The 19,533-nt window shown below is 34.4% G+C and overlaps 1 protein-coding gene across 10 annotated transcripts in view; it reads right to left on the bottom strand.

The window, feature by feature from the left end:
* Window positions 1–19,533, bottom strand: part of LOC106873450 (dystrophin) — a 712,951-nt gene that overhangs the window by 549,830 nt on the left and 143,588 nt on the right. For all 10 annotated transcript variants that reach the window (XM_089343243.1, XM_089343268.1, XM_089343278.1 and 7 more), the window contains 4 exons: window positions 11,164–11,256; window positions 4,776–4,856; window positions 3,476–3,568; window positions 921–1,012 (listed from right to left, as the gene is read on the bottom strand). In XM_089343243.1, the coding sequence (XP_089199369.1) occupies window positions 921–1,012; window positions 3,476–3,568; window positions 4,776–4,856; window positions 11,164–11,256 (359 nt within the window). The remainder of the gene's footprint in view (window positions 1–920; window positions 1,013–3,475; window positions 3,569–4,775; window positions 4,857–11,163; window positions 11,257–19,533) is intronic.

Raw genomic sequence — 19,533 nt, 5'->3', positions numbered from 1 at the left:
AAGACTGGACTTCATGGAATATGTTAATTGCTGTTATAACAGCAATAAATTTTATTCATCTGTTTATGTAATCATTGATCTCTAAATATTTCTTTACTTTAACTAACCACAAAGTTTCAAGTGGATTTGCTTTTCAGTTCCTCAAGCCTAAGAAGTGATATTCACTTAATTTATACATGCCATCTAAATAACAAATTAGTAGCTTCATTTATGATTTACAAATTACATCAATTAAATTAGTTATATAATATTAATTAAAAAGTGAACATAGGATACATATTTGTATTTTAAAAGTAAGTGGCTTCAAGCTCAAATGACAGAATGGAGATGAGTGAATCCATGTTTTAATTAAAAAATCTGTGCCATGGGTCTGCAGAAGCAGAGCAAATTGGAAGTTACCCGAAACAACCATCAGAACTACTGTAACCAAATAGATAAATAGTATAGTTAAATAATTAGCTTTAAAAAAGGTATAATGTTATGTAAATGTTTAAATTTGTACAATTATCCATCTCCAAAACTGCTTTATTTCACACCCTTTAATGGATATATATCACTTACTTTTGTGAATGAAACTAACAATTATAAAATGTTTTCAGTCTTAATGAAAATCTTCTGCTACAAAATATCAATTCTTTATGCTACCCTTGATATTACCAAAACTTATATATGAATCTTTATGATAAAAATTTTAAGGAAAGAAGTATAAAAAGATTTAATATTTTTCTGAATTTCAACAAGTAATGTTTCATATAATGAAACGGACACATAGCTATTCACAAATATTATGTAAATATTACAACAGATAACGTCTTTAGATAGAGTTACAAAATATCATTTTACTTTAAAGAGAGAAATGAAGACTATACAGACAGGTTATGTCATTTTTAACACATTAAGGTCACATGCCAAATACATACTCTTTAGTGATTTCTTTACACCATTCTAATAACATTTGTTCCAAGTTTGATTGTTGCAGTTCTCCCATGGCATCTTTCATTACATCTTTGACCTATAAATTTAAAGACAGTTTGTGATTACATGATTTTAGCATCTGTACACTATAGTATTACAACTAAAACTATCACTTACATTTAACAGTATTCTTTGTAACATATTTTCACATATATTAGCAAACAAAACTTTACTAAAAGTAGATTTTTACAAATCCATCCATTTCTTTAACATATTCTGGACATCATCATTTTACACAGAAAATGAAATCCAATAATTATAATAATATGCATATGTAAGGAATAACTAAGACATTAGCAGTTGAGTAGCAGAATTAATTATATGGCCCTTCTACATAATTTCAAAATTGCTAAATATGATTTTCACATAAGATGGCTAATAAAACCTGTTTAGTTATTAAATAAGTTTTATATTCTCTCTCTCTCTCTCTTCAAAGAGAGAGGTTATATTTAGAAATGGAAAATAATTTAGGTGCAAAAGATACTGCGCATTTGCTTTTCATTTTCTTTTATATTTCTAAAATAAATTTTCACAAGAAAAATGTTATAACTTTGAAGACAGTATTTTAATTATCATTTAAGTAGAGTTTCAAATGTCAACAAGCACCTAAAAATACACTTTATGAAGATAGTTAAATCCTTTCTGGTTACAGCTATCAAGAAAATCTAGGTGCAGAAATCTTTCTAACTTTATTGCAATTATAGCAGATATATTCAAAAATTAGCCAAACTATCCTTCATTTAGTGATAGGTAAACACTGGGTAATTAATAGTACTAACAAGTTTATGTAATTATGCTTTGCTACTTTCAATTGACTGACATATTTTAAGCCAAAGCCAAAAATATCTGAATTATCGCTATTGTATTTCATTAGCATCTCTCCTATTTACCAACATAATAATTTACCTTGAAAATGCTATTAAAGTTAACCTCAATGACACACCTTTAGATAAATTTACATACTTGACACTACCTAGATGTAACTTATATTTTTTAATTACACACTTTATTAATACACAGTTGCCTAACACTTTATTTTCTTGTTTTGCACTAATGCATTTTGGGGAACAAATATTTGGATTTTGCTTGATTAATAAATTAATAGAAAACCAAGTCTCTTTTGATGCAGTGAGGCAATACAAGAATGCCTTATAAACAAGGAAAATAAGAAATCCTAACATATATAAAGAATGAAATTTCTTGAAATTGGGAGCCAAAAGTGAAGAGAGGACGAAGTTCTCTCTCCTCAAAATAACACTTGTGTTTTTGCTGTAATTCCTTTTAAATGAGTTTAGACTGCCATTTCTCAACAAAGAGATGAGATGATGCATAACAAGACTCAAATAAAAGTTGTAAGAAGGAGGATAATAAGGAGCTAAACAGGTCATCAGTATCATAATGTATCTAATTAAAAAAGATGCTGGGAGAGAAAAGAGATGGTTATGGATGAGAAGAAAAATGAATTGATTTATAATGAGAAATACCAATATACAAAGATAACGTCTAAAAAAATCAGAAAAATCTCTGAACTAAGATTTAGGTATAATGCATAAAAAGAGAATTAATCCAGATATAACTAGATTTAGACAATACACTGCAAGCTTTTGCAGCCTTTCAGAAGCAACATGTTTAATAATGAAAACTATATGAGAATTGTGTAAGTTAACTATAATCATTGCTTCACAAATTTCCTATTAATTACCCCTATAAAGTCTTATTTTTCAGTTATGCATAAAACACATATTAGTCACACAATTTTTCATTTGGATATTACATCTGATTCTAAGGTGTTGAACTAGCAGAATCATTAGCACACCAGGCAAAATGCTTAAAGACATTTTGTCAATCTTTATGCTCCGAGTTCAAATTCCACCAAGATCCACTTTGCCTTTGATCCTTTCAGGTCAATAAAATAAGAACCAATTGAGCACTTGGGTTGATGTAATTGACTTACCCCAACCTCCAAAATTGCTGGCCTTGTGCCAAAATTTGAAACCAATGTTATATTTGATCCTGTATATTTAACCTTTAGGTATTTCATTGATTTTAGTTTGAACTTATGTCAGTAGTCTCAAGCTTCAAACATCCATTTAACTCATCTATTGTAGGAGCCATTCTGTTTTCATTAAATTTTAAAAATGAGTAATAGTTACAAACTACTTAATCTGTAATTAACTGAATAAAAATTATAAACTTGCATGTAAAATGTAAAGCAATAGAAAGAAATGACAAATATTGTATAATGAATACAGACCATTTAAAATGTTACAAGTTAATTATTGCAAAAAGAAATATGATCATAAACATAAAACACATCTAATAAAAACAACTCTAGATACAATTTTAAACTTACAGACCTAAAATGATATATAGCTTCTGACATAAATAAACTTTAAGAGAGGAAATTAAAATTTAAAAAAAATTCTTTTGCAAGAAAATAAAGATACTAAAGCAATTACAACTCAAGAAAACATCTAAGAATTAGTAGAGAAGTAGTTACCTGCCAATGAACAATAATGCTCCATACCAAACCCAGAATCAATTTACAGTTGCCATCCACAATATCATTACTACTAATATTTACAAGTTTTATCTGGAAATAATAAAATAAACAAAACAAAGTTATGGCTTACTGTTATGAATATATTAGACACATATCAGTAGTAAAAGGGAAATGAAAATATGTCTCCATACATATTAATTCTAAGCAATCTCATATTCCATGGGCAATTTTGACCACACATAGATTCCATCACAGCATTTTTCTCCTAGCATTTCCAATACATGTCAGGTTATTTTCTCAATATGCACTCAATAAATTATTATTACATACCCAATAGATGGTAAAATTTGAACCCAAATCAATCGTTCTCACTTATAGCCATGTTTCATATAACTTGCTTTTCATATACATAGAAACAATTTCTTATTGCATTTGAACAGCCATATGCTACATATATAGCTGATCGAACTTTTAAGAACATATAGGTTAAATACTCTACATAGGCTTTCATGAAATGTCCAGTTAGTCAATTGGTCAAATAAGCATTCATGTCACTGCTATGTAATATTTGAGCACATTTTTTAAACTTGTGGACTTAAATATGCCTCTTATTCTAAGCTGTCCAAAGCATATTGAAGATGTGGCAACACAATTATTTCATCAGATGGCTTAGTGATTTTGAAAGCCCTTACTTAAGAGAGATAGCAGTTATCAGAACTTTTTTGCCATTCACATTTTACCCACTTGACTTTCATAAAGTCCCTCACCAAACTGGCAGAATTTATTAACACCCCATGTGAGCAGCCCATAGTTTTAAACTTAATAACAGTTGAATGTCAGTACATCAAGATTCTAAATGCATTAGAATAGCAAATAGCAGGAAGATCATTTTACTTAAAATTACAACTGAACTATCTTAAGTTTAGATTGTAGAAAAGAATGGTACAATTTTCCAAAATAAATGTATCAGTATCCATTCCATTCCATTCCATTCCATTCCATCCCAGTATATGCTGCATATAGGCAACTAGCCAGAGATGGATAATGTGAACACAGTCGAGGATGAATATAATCAAGATTATGTGTCTATGTGTATGTTCCATATTAATATCAATTAACAATGTCTAAATGCTAGCAATACAAGTTATAAAACAATAGGCTTTCATTGTAAGATCATAAAAAATGGAAATTCACACATTAAAGAAGAGAAATAATGTAAAATTGGAGAATTAAAGTTGTTAGAAATATTTAATTATGTCAACATCTGGAAAATGCATAGCTAAATATAATTACTTACATTATAATTTTTTTCAAGAATATATAAGGCACGATTAACATTATTGATGTGATGAACCCGCAAACAGCCTCTTTCTCTTTTCTGTTAAAAAAAAAAAAAAATCATTCATGTTACCTTTCTAAAGAAAAAAGGGCACATTTTAATTTATTTTATTTGCTTAATAAAAAAAAATGTTTCAAGTGAAAACAATCCTGGTGGGATTTAAGAACAACCTTGAGCCAGTAAAAGTCAGTTTTGTGTAGGAGTGCTACGTTCTCAAAGAAAGGCAAGAATAAGTAACTAAATTGGGTTAAAGCAATTTAATAGAAAAATGGGATTTAAGAGAGAAGTTTTGCAATATTAACTTAGAAATTCTAATTTAGTTTCAGGTCCTTCATATTTTCAAGAAGATACTTTTAAAAAGTGATGAAATTATAATTAAAATAATTTAGCTAAATTTATTTATGAAAGACGCTTTATATAAAATTTCACAAATTGATGTTATTCTGTAAAATTAAACGTTTACTTATCAAAGATAATTTCAGGATACATTAAAACTGGCATTGAATAGAATGCCTAGTGGCATTCTATTCCAAATCATTGTGGCCTGTGTTCAAATCCTGCTGAGGTGAAGTTAACTTTTATTCATTCATTCAAGTTAACAAAAAAATTGCACTTGCAAACTGTCGATTGGTAGGACTGTTACAAATCAGACATAATACTTTGTCGTATCTCTCTGGGCCCTTGTGTTCTGAGAGCAATACTTGAAATGACTGATGCCAAGCTGTATCAGCTCTAAAGCAGCAGCCTTTTCTTTTGGACAGTGCTGGTAACACGTAGGAGACTTGCACACATAGCCAACTGCCAGTCTTTCATGAAAAACCTTGTCCAGGCCGGTACATACACATAATCAAACTTAACCAACAGAGCCTACCCAATCCATTCACCCATAATATAGTTCACAGAAAATTAGTAACACACACACAGAAAATAAAACAAAACATGACAAATTGTTGTTTATAAGATATTTACTTACACCATCATGGAGGCGCAATGGCCCAGTGGTTAGGGCAGCGGACTCGAGGTCATAGGAGCGAGGTTTCGATTCCCAGACCAGGCGTTGTGAGTGTTTATTGAGTGAAAACACCTAAAAGCTCCACGAGGCTCTGGCAGGGGATGGTGGCGAACCCTGCTGTACTCTTTCACCACAATTTTCTCTCACTCTTACTTCCTGTTTCTGTTGTGCCTGTAATTTAATGGGTCAGCCTTGTCACACTGTGTCATGCTGAATATCCCTGAGAACTACTTTAAGGGTACACGTGTCTGTGGAGTGCTCAGCCACTTGCACGTTAATTTCATGAGCAGGCTGTTTCGTTGATCGGATCAACAGGAACCCTCGACGTTGTAAGCGGCGGAGTGCCAACAACAACAACAACTTACACCATCATACATATGTTTCATTAACATTTTATATGATGACGTCACTTGTTCTATATGTGTACCTTAAAAGACATCAATCATCACAACACACACTTTCACTCACTCAATCTCTCACACACGTGCACGCATGCACACACACGTCCATACATCTTCCACTTTCTTTATCTCTGTCCTTTTCGCTTTCTCTTCTTTCAATTCCTGCTCTCTTCAAATGAGTTTTTACAGAATGAGCGGGAGAAACACAAAATAAGAAAAAGACAGAGACAAGAGAAAGAAACAGAGACAGAAAACAAGTTTCTATAGAAGATGAAAGACAAAGATAGCGGATGACAGAGAAACTCTGAAGTTTCATACTTTATACTGAGAGAGAGAGAGAGAGAGAGAGAGAGAGAGAGAGAGAGAGAAAGAGTATGTGTGCGTATGCGTGTTTGTTCCTTATGCATTCCAAAATTAGGTTGCCCATTTTGACATGTGGGGTATCAAAATATTCAGTAATTTTTGGGCTACCAAATAAACTATATTTTCATTTACACATATTCTATGTTATCTCAACAACCAGCTATAGTCTATTTGAAAGACACTGCTCTACAACGACCAGGTTTCATTAGAAAGTGAAAATAGTTTCATAATTTCAATCTCAATCAAAATTACAAAGTGTTGCATTACGAGAGTGACGATGTTTCAATAATGAAAGTAATGTTTTGCCAAATTAGTCACATCTGTACTATAATAAAGAAAGCTGCTTATCATCTATAATGTGATAAGGCTATAATATTGTTTCACTTTCATTCTTTCACTTTTAATTCTAATGTGATAGCATTAAGATCGTCTAATTTCTATTATATTTGAAATAAATGAATAATTTACACCCTAATGTGAACAACATTATGCATCAGCAACTTTCCATCTTTATGGCCACCACAGCAGAATGGTGCGTCAGTGTGTGTCAGAGTATGAAGAGAGAAGCAAGATGAGATTTTCTCAAGATCAGCAAAGACATGCTGCAGCATGTCAGACAGAGTTTCAAGAGAGAAGGAAGAGGAGACTTTCCCAAGATCAGCAAAGGTATGCTGCAGTACTTAATGCTGGATCATTAAATTAATGTTTTAATGATTAGACAGAGGTCCAATAGAATAGCTCTCAGAAACAGATTATGTACAAATTCGTTCTTCACAACTCCTGAAGCTGTTTTCAGATATGTTCCATCCCATTCTTATAAAAATGATTTGTTTCTGCAGAGGTTTCAAATTTTCAAATGAAACAAATGGTATGTGCTGCTCAGGTGGTCAGGTAACATTGCCAGCACTACAAGCTCCTTCTCAACCTCTTATGGATCTTCTAGAAGGCAGTTCCATCCAGTCAAAGGATTTCCTGAACAATACAACTCTGCATTTCAAATGACATCGTTTACTGCATCTATGAAGATGGTTAAACATGAATTTATGCCGACATCAAAGTTCAAAGGCAAGTCTATCACCTCATTGGTTCCCTGTTACCCACAAATGAACAGCCACAGTCCCTCCAAATTTACTTTATGAGTTATGTAGGAAAACAAACCTGAAGGAGGTGTCAAAATTTCAGATGATGGGTCGTGTTAGATGCAGTGCCAACTGCTTCAAAAGAGAGTATATCCACTGACAGCTTTGCGGTGCATTAAAAAATCACATAAACCCCACCCACAATTTTTCATGACAGGTTATATATACATATATGTATACATATATACATACATATATATATATGTATATACACACATACATATATATATACTCATACGTATATATATACAGAGAGCTTTTACCTCTGTTGGTGACAAGGGGCCTCTAACTCAGAGTAAAAGGCAGACTGTATGACGCATGTGTACGAACAGCCATGCTTCATGGCAGTGAAACATGGGCTGTAACTACTGAGGACATGCGTAGGCTCACAAGGAATGAAGCCAGTATGCTTCGATGGATGTGTAATGTCAGTGTGCATACTAGACAGAGTGTAAGTACCTTGAGAGAAAAGTTGAACCTAAGAAGCATCAGCTGTGGTGTGCAAGAGTGACGATTGCGCTGGTATGGCCATGTGGCGAGAATGGATGAGGATAGCTGTGTGAAAAAGTGCCACACCCTAGCAGTTGAGGGAACCTGTGGAAGAGGTAGGTCCAGGAAGACCTGGGATGAGGTGGTGAGGCACAACCTTCGAACATTGGGCCTCACCGAGGCAATGACTTCTGACCAAGACCTTTGGAAATATGCTGTGCGTGAGAAGACCCGGCAAGCCAAGTGAGACCTAAATCCAAAGCCTCTGCCAGGATGCATACCTTCCTACATTGGACACTAAACTCTGCTTGCGAAGACCTGTTGAGGCAAGTGAAATCGAACTAAATTCGGTGGCTGGCACCCATGCCAACGTCGTCTCCTTCATTGGACACGAAACTCGGCTTGCGAAAGCGAAATCCTGATGACACCTGTGCCCTGGCACGTGTAAAGATATTCGAGTGAGATCGTTGCCAGTGCCACTGGACTGGCTCCTGTGCAGGTGGCACGTAAAAAACACCATTTCGAGCGTGGCCGTTGCTAGTACCCGCCTGACTGGCCCTTGTGCCGGTGGCACATAAAAGCACCCACTACACTCTCCAAGTGGTTGGCGTTAGGAAGGGCATCCAGCTGTAGAAACTCTGTCAAATCAGATTGGAGCCTGGTGTAGCCACCTGGCTCACCAGTCCTCAGTCAAATCGTCCAACCCATGGTAGCATGGAAAGCGGACGTTAAACGATGATGATGATATATATGTATGTATATATATATATATATGTATATATATATGAAAGAGGTTTCACTGGTATTTCTAGCAGGTTAAATGATCACACAGAAGCTGCTTCATTCAGGAGTAGAGAAGAAAGCTGATGGAGAGGGGTGAAATGGGAAAGAGAAGAATGGGGTAAAGGGAGGGACAGAAAAGAGTAAGAAGTAATGGGAAAGAGAGAATGGTAGGCTGGAAGAAGAGAGAGAGAGCAGGAATAAAAGAAGAGATTAGAAGAGAAAAAAATAGATAAGACAGTGGGAAACATTTAGCAGGATAGATTTAATGAATGAAAAATGAAAGAGGAATAGTGGTGAGATATGGGGTGTGAAAGAAAGGAGACAGAAAGAAAGGGAAGAGAAGTGAAAGAAAGAAAGAAGGAAAGGAGGGAGAAGAAAGAAAGGAAAGGAGGGAGAAGAAAGAAAGGAAACGGAAGAAGGTAATGAAGATATGGGAAGGGAATAGAGTAGAAAGAGAGTGATCATTGGGCTGAAAGAGAAACAGTTAAGAAGAGTTAAGCTTGAAGTTAGCTATAACAGTTAACCCATAAGCTACAAATATTGCTGACTTATGGAAATGATTCCATACATTAATCTCAAGTGGTGGACTATTCATTGCGCCAGCTAAAACTTTAAAAAGATCCACCAGAGTAAACACTTCATCAAAAATAGAAACAAAACATCTCAACCCAGCACCAACCATCAGCAAACAGTTGTGTTCAATCAGAATAAAACAGCTTCTGCATATTAACCACCAGCCCCATGAAATTATGATAACCATTGAATGGCAATAAAAAAAAAGGAATATATTGTGAAGTGAGAGAAAAATACACAAATATACAACATAAGTTTACATTATAATCCATTATAAGCAGAAAATACTATATGAAAAAAAAAAAATCCAGTTGAGTTAAAAAGTATAAACAGTTCTATCAAACTTCATTGGAGTTAACTAAGCTAACTAGTTTAATACATCTAATATTCTAGATATATATCTTAGTTATAAAACAAAATTCCACACTGACGGTTTATTTTGAGAATGGGCATATTCATTTTTATCTAGTTTACAGTATGCAAGAGTTATCACATAGTCATGTAAATGGTATTTCACCAGTATTATCAAAAGAATGCTATTAGGAAGTATCTTTTCATTGGTTTAAATCTATGTTTTTAAGAAAAATATTAAAATTTGCTTTTCAGTAAAATATTTAACTTCAGTTTTTTCTTGAGCAATTAGTAGAGTTGTTTCTTTTTCTTTTTTTTCTTTTTATAAAAAGCCGACAGCTATCTAATAAGGGAGAATAATTGAGCATTTTTTAAAAATAATTATCCCCCTTGCATTGTTATCTACAAAGGTAGATAACAATTTTTTTTTTTTTTTTTTCAACTGGAAATTTAAGGTCTAGTTCTAGCTTTAACTGGAAATTAAAAATAAAAATTGAATAACAGAAAAAGTATTCATATGTTCTATGTTTTAATTTCAACAGTTCTACTTTGAAATTATCTCAACAAACTGCAACAGTTAGATATATGGTACTTTGAGAAGACTAATTGTGAAAAATGCTAGGACACTTATCGTGAGAGAAAACTTCTTTCATTCATTTATTTCAAAGTGTCATCTCTGAAGAGAAATAAAGGAGAGTTTAACATTTCACTCTCCTGAAGTAACTGAATTCTCTACTAGTTTTGACAAAAATTATTCCAGTTGCTTTATCAACTGGATGATTTATTCCATTGAGTACAAGTGGCTGAGTATTCCATAGATGCTTGTACTTTTCACATAATATTTGGACAAAAATCAGTTTGACAAACTAACTGGAAAGGCTGATGGCTTTTTGAATTACATGTACAATCCATCTGCTGGGATTTCGATTTCCAGCTCCACAATTTCACTAATAAACCTTAGATTAATGTCAAGCCATGGTGAAAAGCATACTAAGAAAAAAGACACAAAATCATGACTGCAAAACAAACTTCTTAATCATTTACTATATATATATATTATATATACACACACATACACCTATATTATAAATATAATAATTCTTTTAAGAAGCTGAAGCTTCTTGGATCATTACTATGGGTTTCACATTACAGATTATTGAAATGATTTGTTTGAATAATTAGTTAACATGAAACTTAGAATAACAATTCAAGAATACACACACATATATACTTACTAGGGTTTCACCACTTAAAACTTCCAACAGTGAAAGTAGATTGCATCCATCAGATAAATCTTTGAACAGATCATTAACAACTGGACGATCAGCCTGAAAAGAAAACAAATAAGTGATTAAAAATAGCTTTATAAATTTCATAAATATATAGGTACCCCTTGCATTATGGAAGTGTTGTGTTCCTGAAAAGCTTGACATAGTTATGCAAAACCTATTTCCACACTGACTTTCAAGTTCCATAACATGGAAGTCAATGTGGGGGAACAGGTTTTGCATAACTATGTCAAGCTTTTCAGGAAAACAATGCTTCCATTGATGGAAAAATGGCTGTAGTTGGAAATTTGAGGTTGAAATTAGGAAAAATTATCATAAAATGAGAAATAGCTAGATAGTTAGATGTTGTCATAATTTTGCTAAAATTTCTTGGTGATTTACAAATCTGTACATTTTTAGAATAAAGAATCTAAAAATGAATGCACAGACATCTGCCATTTGGGGCTTTCAATATTGCCATTATGTAATAAATTTTTTGAGCTAAGTCAGCTTCTAGTTAATCTAGAAATGTAAGCATGCTTAACCCAGGCTTTCTGGATCATAGAATCCAATAAAGGCCTCAAAATAGGATCAGGATTATAGAAAAAGCAACAAACACAGGTAATTGAAAGCTATTGTCTTTATATTTCTGTAATAACTGTATTACATAATAGACATAGCAAGTCTTGTGAAGTTATAAATTATGGGTCTATAATGTAAGAAAGCAGCCTTGTTAGTTTTAAATTCTACAATAGTTTATTAAGTTTATATTGTTTAAGAATATACTTTTACAGATCTCTACTGTCCTATCATTTTTGACACAGTCTATGCCATTTTTACAGTCACTTCCACATGAAGTGTGTAAGCCAAATTTGCCTTCTGCATGGACATCTCCAAGTTGTGTATGGGATTTGATTTCACATATAACCAACTCTACATGCTTTGTGGAGCAGGTGGAACCTTCATAGTGGGACGTAATATCTCACCATGGTCATTCTAATAACAGGTATGACTTAGTGACAAAAATGAGTAGTACTTGTAGTTCAAAGGATCAGCCTTGTAATTCTGTGTCAAGGCTGGGAACTGTGTTAAGGGTATACATATTTGTGGAGTGCTGTGCCACTTGCACATTAATTTCTTAAGCAGGTTGTTCCATTGATTAGATCAACTGGAGCCCTCACTGTTGTAACTGATAGAGTGCCAGTTTTACTGAGTCAAACAGAAGTTGCCATATGGCAGTGGCTCGACACTAAACCCTACTCTGTACACATGCATTTTCAATGAGCTGTAGAAGGCAACTTACTACATTCTGCCAGATTCTTGTAGAACAGATGCCACCTTAGATCTAGAAAATGTGATACACAGACAGCTTTTGTGTAGTACATTAAATATACAAAGATGGCAAATGCATCTTTCATCTTCTCTGTTTGGTCACCTTCTTGAGCCAGTTACATAAATTCTGAGATGCCCTGTTAACTATTGAAACTACATAGATTTTGCCAAGTTCATAGAATCTTCCAGTACTGTCTTCTCTAGTTGATGCATGGAATATTGTTAACACATCTGCTTTGTTTGGTTTCAATGCACCCCAAACTTACACAATCTTCAAAATAACCAATGTATATATCACAGTGTGTTTTCAGAGCTTGTCATAGTGCAACATCCAAAACTAAACATTAGTATCTGGGCTAACCATCTGTCATTTTGAAAAGCATTGTGGTGCAGCTGCTACAAAGCAATTGCATTAGCCTCTAACTTTGTAATGTCAACTTTTTGTGCAGCTTGATGCTACTGAAATTATTAACTTTGCATTATTCTTGGGTACCACGTGTGCAAAGTTTTCATTTAAACTGGCTGATTTTCGTCCATGACATATGGCATGTTCCATTGGTATATGTTTAATGTTAGAGTCAACAAAAATTTGGCATTGAATAGGATGTTTACAATGACAGTGTTTCTCACTCTTCACAACAGATATATTTCTAAAGTTCAAAATAAGTTTCGAAATTACTTCTTTCCAGTCATTAAAATAATTATGAGTGGATTCCTTGTCTCTGAAAACATGGATCGGGTATATTGAAGAGTTATATAAATTGGAAGATGTGAGCAGATTATTTTTTTGCATCATTAATTAGTGCATATCTTGAAAAATATTAAGCTCTAAAAGTAAAGTAAGTATCAAAATTAGAAATCTGTGTCACCAGTGATTTTCTTAGCTCAAACCTTGAGATTGTAAGAGTGGAAGACCTAGTAAGAGGAAGCTAGTATGCACCCAAATTGGAGAATGAGACCAGATGGTGTGATGGTAGCAGCATAGCAACAAAAGTTGTTCTGGAAATAGGGGGAATTGAGGTGTGGGATACAGCCTGGTTCAAGCAAATGGATGATTGCAATCACATCAATGTGGTTGAATTGGACACACTGTTGAAGGGAGTGAATCTGGTCCAGAGATTGGGGCTGCGTACAATCAAGATGCAAACTGAGTCAGCCATTGTGCTTGGATGGGTGGGATCAGTGATCACTGATGAGAGGAGGGTACAAACGAAAGAGGCAGCAAAGATGTTAATAAAGTACCATCTAGGGATTCTGGGAGAGCTAGCTGCCACATTCAATCTAAAATTGAACACAGTCTTTGTGCCCTTGTAAAGGAATAAGGTGGACATCCTAACTAGGATGAAGAAAGCCTGGTTGGCAGTGCCAGAGGATTCGGAGCTGGAGATAGCTGCAGTATGTCAGCTAAGAAGACTGCATACCATATAACATATGGGAGAGAACAAGACACACAGCATTTAGAATACGGTCTGAAGTTATGACAGGTGTCAATCCATTGACCTCTGCTGCACTAGGTGGGAAACATCTCAGCGGAATACAACTGGAAATGACTGGCAGTAGATGTAACTCACTACTGGTAGGGGACATGTCTCTTGATGGTCAACTGCAGACTGGGGTGGTGGCAATAGAGAAGGAAATCAAGACAAGTATTGCAGATGAAGTTTCTTGAATTGTGAATGAGATATAGCTGGAGCAGAGACCTGTAGACAAGTTGCTGATGGACAACAGCACAGCATTTTGCTTGGAAGAGCTGATAGAAATGCTTAAGAAATAGAACATGAACTGCTTCTTTAGAGTGGCATATAGGCTGTGTGGAAATGGGATTGTGGAGAGACACTACTGCACAATCAAGGTCATGGTGGAGAGGGGGACATATCTCAGCAATAGAGGCAGTATTCTGGTTTGATATGTTACCCTAGTCAGTGCCACACAGAGTGGTATTCAGATATGAATGGCAATATCCATGTATGGTATCACAGCGATCTGTGAAAGACAGAGAGCCTGCCTCAGTAGAGGTAGGGGATAAAGTCTGGGTCAAGCCCCCAAATGTATGCTATACATTTGTATGCAATGGGGAAAAGGAATAGTAACTGCAATTAATTCTTCAAATAACATGCCTGTGAATGGAATGCTGCATCATGTCTTGGATGTTTGCAGAACTGTTGATTCATCAGGTGATGAAGGAGGAGGAAGAAGAGAAGATGTGTGCAGCACTACATCTCTGCAGAGGTCAACAGCGGGTGAGATGTCTACCCAGGTGGATGGCAGATTTTGATATGGAGTGAAGTGATGTGGGGAGTTTTGAGATCAGGAGGGCATGTAGGGCTGAGGTGAGTTAGAAGCATAAGGTCAGTGACATCATGTGAATGACCAAGGGGCTTTGCTGGAAGGAGAGGAGTGTGGAAGGCCTTATGAGCAGAAGGATGACTTGTGTGAGCCTCTTAGGCTTTGGAGGCTGCTGCTTGAGATGGATACAGTGATCACATGAATTGAGGTGATTTACTGGCTGGAGATTGAGGTGGGTAGGGCTCCTATGGATATATCCTGGTTGGATATATGAGAGGACCCGCAAGGTAGGTGAATTATGCTTTTTACCCCATAACACAACTTGTTTTACAAGTGACTTGGTTGAATTATGAGTGCATTGAAATTGAAAGAGCTACATTGTAAAAAAAAAGTCCTGAGCCATTTAACACCCAAAAACTATTAGGTTCAGTTTTCATTTATTTCTATCATGAAGCATCAAAAATTTCACTTCTGCAACTTGGTCACTGATGCACTTTCACTTCATCTAATGTAAATCAGTCATAAACCTTTAAGCTGAGCAGAGAAAGTGAGATGAGGTGCATTTCTTTTCTTTTCCTCTACATTTGTTTTTTCATCTTTTATTTATTTTGTTTCTTAGTTACATTCAACTTTAAGCATGTCAGTTTAATACATAAACTATTTTATTTTATGGTTAGTGAGTGTGAGTAAATCTATTATATATTTATTGTTGAACCCTTCTAGATGGGAGTTTTTGTGTTTTAACATTTTGCTTTAAGGTGGCAAGTTGGTCAACCTGTGAGCATGCTAGGCAAAATGTTTAACAGCATTTCATCCATTTTTATGGGCTGAGTTCAAATCTTGCCAAGGTTGATTTTGCTTGTCATCCTTCTAGGGTCAACAAGATAAATACCAGTTGAACACTGGGGTCATTGTAATTGACTTAACCCTCTCCTACAATTGTTGGCCTCGAGCCAAGATTTGAAACCAATATTTTGCTTATACCTAAGGGAAATATTAAAATATTTGTTGTTGAATTTTAGACCTGTAGGCCTACTATTGTGTTACTTTTTGAACTTTGGATTTCTTGGTCTTTTGTCACTTTCAGATTCAAGTTTTCTTTGTTTTTTCCTTTCTCTATTTGTACTATTTTTTTTATTTATTCAATTTATTATCATTACTTTTTAAAAAGTAATAGTTATTAATAGCATTTTTTTTGTTTATGTTTGTTTTTCTCAAGGGTAGGTTTTGAATGTTTTGTGATGTTCACTATGTATTTCTAAAAGTCTCAAATATCTGCCAATAACAAATGTCTATTAATATTGCTGAGATGGAGAGAAAGAGAGAGGGGGAAGTGTGTGAGTGTAAGCAATATCATCAACATCATTTTATGTCCTCTTTCCATGTTAGCATGGGTTCAATGGACCATGATGATCCAAGTCAGTTCTTATTGGAAGTTACTACCTTCATAGATAGGTCAGGGACAATGTCCACATTCCATTTTGATATGGTGCCTATAGCTAAATGTCCTTCCTAATACCCACCACTTTACAGAGTAGAGTGGGAGCATTTTATCATGGCACTAGCACTAGAGAAGTTATCTTGTCCCTGGAAAGACTACAGAGCCCTTCCTACCCAATTTTGTCTTTGTTCATTTGTCAGCCACTTTATAGTGTGCTGGGTGGGAATATATGCACTCCTTAAGTATGGTTCATTGATGTCACCCCACTTGGACTTACAGTTAAGACTGCATGTTCTTTTATAATTTCAGTTTTTTTCAGTTTTTTTTACTTCTGTAATATACTAATATTTTATTCACTTTTGTTTGGTATTAAGGTAGATTAGAAAGTGTTTACTCAGTAATTAAAGAATGGGTGGAGTATGACAGGTTGAGATTTAAACTCGAGCAATATTAATAAATAAAAATATTAAATTCTTCTAAGCTACATTAAGAGAACTTAGAAACTAGAAAACATTAGCCATCAACCCAACACTTAGCTCTACATATGTGAGATTAAGGTGTACATCTCTGTTTACATGAATCAAAGTAGTAAAAAGTGTCAAATTTCAGATATTAAATAAATGTTAATGTAAAACTACTCACATTGGTTTTTGTCATTAACCAGTCACGGTTTTTTTTTGTACTAGCTCAGTTTTACAGTAGTAGTAGTAGTAGTAGTAGTAGTAGTAGTAGTAGTAGTAGTAGTAGTAGTAGTAGTAGTAGTAGTAAACTACCATATTTTCAACCATATCAAATTTTTCAATAAACTGTATTGGCATATTAGAATACTCAACTGAATGTGAGCTGAGTAGTTTAGAGTTCAAAATCTTTATTATTAAATTTTTTATGGAACAATTGATTTAGGTTTTCAAATTGTTAGCTCCAAGTATGTTGCTCCGAAGAGTTCCCTCTGTAACATTTATAAATTTCAGAACATCTGCTGCTCTTGCAAGAAACAAATAAGTTTGACTGTGTAAAATGGCAGTTATATATAGCAGCAATCAGAAACAAATAAATAAGAATAAACTTTGAAAAAGTGAGAAATATTATGAGTTGGATGCAGTGTGTCTAAAAGGTAGAGTTCAAACAATCTAACAGTTGGCCTGACAGTATAAAAAGAATTCATGAGGAGAAATTAAATAATGTATGACACATATGAAAGAAGAATAGCTTTGCCCAAAAGAGAAACAAACAATTTAGACATACATCAGCAAATGTCAGGCAAACAATAAAATAGATATTCATAGAATATTAAAATATATATGATCTTGAAATTTTAAGTGTGGACTTCGGAAATATTTTGAAATGAGAATTATATCAATCTGCTTGAAATATTGAAAACTATAATATAGATATACAAAGATTGAACCAAAAGATTTAAAGTTAACCCAGGAAATATTTTAAAACAGATACAACAAAATCTAACACTTGTCATAAAAAGAAATTGAGTATCAAACAACAATGTACATTGTAATATATTTTTTATCTTAGACCCTTATCCACCTTCAATGTCTATTTGTGGTACTTTCCCCAACCATACCTAATGATATCTACTTATATTTTCTTTAATAAGTAGATTTTAAAATAAAAAATAAACTTATTGAAATAAAATACAATATCAAGAGTTCACCTAAAAGCAATACTTAAATATCTCTGTTGATATTATCAACACAAAAATACAAAAATAATTTGTTGATTAAAATGGAAATTTACATAAATTTCATAAATAGAAATAGAATGAAGCTACCATATCATAGGGAAATAGTATTTGCAATCCAACTATTATACAAGCTAGGGTTTTGAAGAGGACAGCTTTAGTAATAATAATAAAAATCTATTACATATTTGTGAGTGTGAGTAGGGTTATGTATATGAGTGTAAGTAGAGAAAAACTGCAGTGGAGACATATACATCAGCTGTAAAGTGTATAGACAATGTGAGTGTGATGTGTGCATATATATGTGCATGCATTCCAAATGTTATGTTGAAGCTAACAGAATACAATATGTTGATATACTTTTACTTTTTCTATAGCCATACAGATATATTGTCTATATTCTGATGTGTGCATGCATGCACACATACACACACACACACACACATTATATATATATATATATATATATATATATATATATATATTAGTACTTGTGTATATAAGATTGACCAGTGACCAGTCTGTCAAAATGCTAGAAGAAGCTCACTTAAAAAATTCTCAAATACAGATTCAGCGGAGCAAAAACAGGCGGGCTAGACCAGTGAAAATTGTACTAGTTTCCTGATATTAAATTGATATTAATTAATATCGAATTTTTACCATATTATGTTAATAAAGACAGTGTAGGAGAGAGAATAGTGATGTTGTAGGAGAGAAATGTGTTCGCATGGATGATGGTACGCTTGCATTAAATGAGGATGCAAAGAAAGAGGTCTGGAGATGCCACTACGATAGATTGCTTAATAAAGAGAATGAATGGGAGAAAGAGAGCCTGCCGTATGTCGACCCAATAGAGGGACCAGCTATCCGAGTTGATAGTACCAGGGTAGATAAAGCAATTAAGAGTATGAAGACCGGGAAAGCCCCCGGCCCATCAGGAATCACTGCAGAGATGCTCAAAATATCTGGCAGTGTTGGCTATAGCCTAGTCACCCGTATTACGAACCAGGTGATACACGAAGGAGTCATACCCAATGACTGGTGTAGCAGCATCATAGTCAACTGCTACAAAGGTAAAGGGGACGCTTTAGATACAAATAATTACAGAGGCATCAAGCTGTTAGATCAGGTTATGAAAGTTACAGAGAGGGTCATAGCCCAACTAATTAGGGAGCGAATCAATTTAGATGAGATGCAGTTTGGGTTCGTGCCAGGTAAAAGCACTACTGATGCCTTATTTCTAGTGAGACAGTTGCAGGAGAAATACCTAGCTAAGGATAAACCTCTGTACCTGGCTTTCGTTGACATGGAGAAAGCCTTTGACAGGGTCCCCTGAACCCTTATCTGGTGGTCAATGAGGAAACTTGGGATAGAAGAATGGTTAGTGAGAGCTGTGCGAGCCATGTACAGAGATGCTGCCAGTAAGGTGAGGGTTGGAAATGAGTACAGCAATGAATTCTGGGTAGAGGTAGGGGTCCACCAAGGTTCTGTCCTCAGCCCCCTATTATTTACCATAGTCCTCCAGGCAATCACAGAGGAGTTCAAGACAGGTTGCCCCTGGGAGCTCCTCTATGCTGATGAC

The sequence above is a fragment of the Octopus bimaculoides genome, chromosome 2 (genome assembly GCF_046866305.1).
Source record: "Octopus bimaculoides isolate indiv1 chromosome 2, ASM4686630v1, whole genome shotgun sequence".
Lineage (NCBI taxonomy): Eukaryota > Metazoa > Mollusca > Cephalopoda > Octopoda > Octopodidae > Octopus > Octopus bimaculoides.
This window is presented reverse-complemented; position numbering and strand designations above follow the sequence as displayed.